This window comes from Nicotiana tomentosiformis, chromosome 3 (genome assembly GCF_000390325.3).
Source record: "Nicotiana tomentosiformis chromosome 3, ASM39032v3, whole genome shotgun sequence".
NCBI classification, from domain to species: domain Eukaryota; kingdom Viridiplantae; phylum Streptophyta; class Magnoliopsida; order Solanales; family Solanaceae; genus Nicotiana; species Nicotiana tomentosiformis.
The window spans coordinates 108,391,241-108,395,288 of NC_090814.1; the positions used below are offsets into that span (position 1 = coordinate 108,391,241).

The 4,048-nt window shown below is 34.3% G+C and overlaps 1 protein-coding gene across 1 annotated transcript; it reads left to right on the forward strand.

Moving 5' to 3' along the window:
* The first annotated feature begins 1,761 nt into the window (after positions 1-1,761).
* Positions 1,762-2,487, forward strand: LOC138908318 (uncharacterized). The gene is made up of 2 exons (XM_070198976.1): positions 1,762-2,331; positions 2,410-2,487. Exons 1-2 carry the CDS (start codon positions 1,762-1,764, stop codon positions 2,485-2,487), a joined length of 648 nt encoding a protein of 215 aa, XP_070055077.1.
* The last annotated feature ends 1,561 nt before the right edge of the window (positions 2,488-4,048 follow it).

A 4,048-nucleotide genomic window follows, 5' to 3' on the forward strand; every position in this document is an offset into this window, starting at 1 on the left:
TATCTGAAGGTTAGTTTGTCTCTTTTGATGTCGTTTTCTCTTGTCATATGTTTTCTTATGAAATAATGTGTGATAGTCAAAGCTATACTTTATCTGCATGCACAAAGTATTTGTTAATTGAGATTTTAAATTAGGATTTTTGGGAAAAACAATTGTATCTTAACTTTACTTTAGGGATTTTGTCTCATTTGATGTCGTTTTCTCTTTTATCATCTAATTTCTTATGAAATAATGTGTGATAGTCAAAGCTATTTTTTGTTTGCATGCACAAATTATTTTGTTATTTGGGATTTCAAATTAGGGTTTTGGGGGAAAATAGTCAAATTTTAACTTTACTTTAGGGATTTTGTCTTTTTTAAAACTGATATGGCATATAGGGTTAAAAAAAATTATGAATTTTTTGCATATCAAAATATTCTTGTCTCCCGATGTGATAAAGTTATGGCTTTTTAGGGTTAAAGTGTATCTGACTTGGCTTTTTCTTATTTTTTATAGGTTTCAATGGCTGTATATGTCAGATTACAATTTCATCATCTAGGTTGGTTAGTGGCCGACCCATTTATGAGGTATGTAAATGGACAAATTTGGACAGTTATTCTTCAAGCTGACATTGATGAATTGCACATAATTCATTTTAATGAGTGGAAAAAGAATATTGGGTACTTAACATTAGATAAATATGAATGTAAAATTAACAAAAAAAGAGAATTTCGATTTCTGAAATATGATGTTGATGTGTTAGCTTTGTGTAAAGACCTTAAGGATGGGAATTTTATTGATGTGTATCTATGTCACACAATTAATACACCATGTGTTGATTTGGACCTGGATAAAATGTTGGGTAGTGGTGGTATAAATATAGACCCCATTGATGTTCAACCATGTCGCTTTAATGAAATACCACATGGGCAAACACGTGATATTAATGTTAGGGTAACAAACTCACCTAACAATGATATAAATAGAGGTGATAACTCTCATGTGAAGGGTAAAGAGAGGGTTGCTGATATAGAAGAGGATATAGAAGAGTCTAGTGAGGATGGAGGTGAGTTCTACAACTTTAATTTAGCAACTGATTCTGAGGGTGATGAGGGAAGTTCTGAGAGTGAGGATGGTGATTATGAGGCTATTTCTGATGATGATAATGATACATATGAGCCATTATATGGTGCTGATGAGGATATTCTTGGAGAGACAAGTGATCTAGAACATGAAGTTGTTGCTGCTAGATAGGCTAAAGTGAACGAAAAGAGTAGTAAATTAAGATCTAGTGAAGTTAATACTGATGAGATACCTAGTGGGCCTGTAGGTATTGACCCTGGTTTTGAAGACATGTATAAGATAGGGGTTCCAAATATGCTGGGAAGTTGGGAGGGGATAAGTAATACCTGGACAGTTCAGATCCAAGTAGTGGGGATACAAATGATGAAGTAGTTGAAGAAGATGGGGTACATAACCCTCAACCAAGAAGATACAACAACAGTATATACTTTGATCCTGCTTGTAAGAAAATTTGTTTCCAGTTGGAAATAGTTTTTGAAAGTGTTAAACAGTTCAAAACTACTTTGCAAGATTATGTTGTACAAAAGAGAGTTCAAAATTAAGTTGAGGCCTAATGAGCAACATAGGGTTAGGGCAACATGTGTGAACTCAACAAGATGCAGATGGCATATTTTGGGAAGCTTGGAATGACACACATGGAATTTCATTGTCAGCAACTACTATCATGTTCATAAGTGTTTCAGAGCAACAAGAAACAAGATGGCTAATACAGCATGGGTAGCTAAACATTTCAAAGACAAGATTATCAAGCAACCTAACATAAAGATTAGGAAGTTGCAGGATTTGATTAGGATAAAGTATGGTGTGTATGTGGGAAAATCCATCTATGCCAGGGCTAAACATCAGGTCATGGGTAATTATCTGGGTGATTACAAGCTGGAGTTTGCTAGAGTATATGATTATGCTGACATGTTGAGGTCTACAAACCCTGGCAACACTGTTGTGTTAAAGACTTCAAAGGAAATAATACCTAGTAAAGAGGTATTTGTGGGGATCTATATTTGTCTACATGCTTGCAAAGTAGGTTGGTTGGTAGGATGTAGAAATGTTATTGGCTTTGATGGAGCTTTTCTGAAGGGGGTGTGTAGAGGTGAGCTACTATCATGTATTGGCAAATATGGTAACAACCAAGTTTACCTTGTTGCTTGGGCAGTGGTTGAAAATGAGACAAAGAACACACGGTCATGGTTTTTTCGGTGCCTTATGCATGATTTGCAGCTCATAGAATCCCAAGGTGAAGGGTTGACCATCATTTTTGATATGCAGAAGGTATATATTTCCTTTTATTCTTAATGCATAAATTTATATATGTTTCTGATATGCTAACTCTTTTTCTTTTTGCTTAAGAGACTTGTTCAATCTGTGGCTGAGTTGATGCCAAATGCTGATCACAGAATATGTGCAATACACATATGGAGCAACTAGAAACAAAAGTGGAAAGGTTAGGAAAGGAGGAAGAAGTTCTGGGCATGTGAAAGAGCTTCATTTGAAGCATATATCAAGGTTAAGATAGATGAGTTGGCAATATTGGGTGATATCACGACCCAAAATTCCCACCTTCGGAACCGTGATGACGCCTAACATTTCACTTGCTAGGCAAGCCAACGTTAGAATAATATTAGCCATTTTAAAATACTTTTTTTAAAAAAATTAATTAATAACAAAGAAACAAATTCGGAAATAAAGTCTAAAATAAAGTGAATAATCCATAATAATAGCGATGTCTCAATACCATCCTAGAACTGGTGTCACAAGTGCACGAGCTTCTAGAATAATACAAACAAGGGTCTAAATAAAATAAAGTTGTCTGAAAGAAAGCACACATCTAAAATAAAGTAGAAGGGGACTTTAGAGCTGCGAACGTCGTGCAGCTATACCTCAAGTCTCCACTGGTAGCTGAATCCGAGCAAATCTACAGTACGTCATTGGGACCAACTACGAAATCTGCACAAAATGTGCAGAGTGTAGTATGAGTACATCCGATCCCATGTACTCTATAAGTGTCGAGCCTAACGTCGACAAAATAATGACGAGGCTAAGACAGGTCACTTACATTAACCTATACGCAATAATAGTAATAGCAACAATAATAGAAATAAAACATGAAACTCATTTCAACCGTTGAAACCAACTCGGCAGTCATAACCAATTATTATTTCAATCAATTTTCGTTGCGGCGTGCAAACCGCTCCAATAATAAAATTCTTCAATAAATTTTCATTGCGGCATGCAATCCGCTCCAACAATATAAACTTAAAATAAAATTCGTTGCCGCGTGCAACCCGGTCCCCCAATATATATTCATTTTTATTTCCGTTGCAGCGTGCAACCCACTCCAGCAATATAAAATTAACAACTCTTGATTGTAATAAAAATACTCCAGTAAATACCACATTCAATAAGAAATTATTAGGCAACAAAGCATACAATGATTATAATTTATTCACGAAACAAGTAATGACAAGTAGCAATTAATTGTGAAAAATCAGGGAGAAAGTAGGCAATTTCATATTTAATATGATAAATGTCAAGTAGCAATTAAGACACATAAATTAAATAAGCATGTAACAATTATTGCATGAATTCAAGAATTAATAATTGATAAGGAATATGAGAGAAATAATTATTATAACAATTAATTAGTGTCTTAAAATAATTTATAATTTTTAAATAATTATGCAAACAATTAATTTGACAAGTATAGGCACTCGTCGCCTTGCCTATACACCGTTACATATGAAATTCACGTAGCAAATAATTCAAGGGTTCTATTCCCTCAAGTCAAGGTTAACCACGACACTTACCTCACTTTGCAACCAAATTCAAGATTACAATAAACCTTTGCCTTGCGAATTCATGTCCGAAATCTGCAAATCTAGTCATAAATAATTCAGTATACTCAATACAAATAGTAGGAATTAATTCCATATGAATTTACTAATTTTCCAAACTAAAATCTGAAATTCACCTCAAAAATCGATAGTGG

Excerpts from the sequence above, each read along its gene's own strand:
- LOC138908318 (XM_070198976.1), top strand. The coding sequence starts at position 1,762 with ATGGCTAATACAGCATGGGTAGCTAAACATTTCAAAGACAAGATTATC. Across the intron at positions 2,332-2,409 it reads TCATTTTTGATATGCAGAAG|AGACTTGTTCAATCTGTGGC; the intron begins GTATATATTTCC and ends TTTTTGCTTAAG.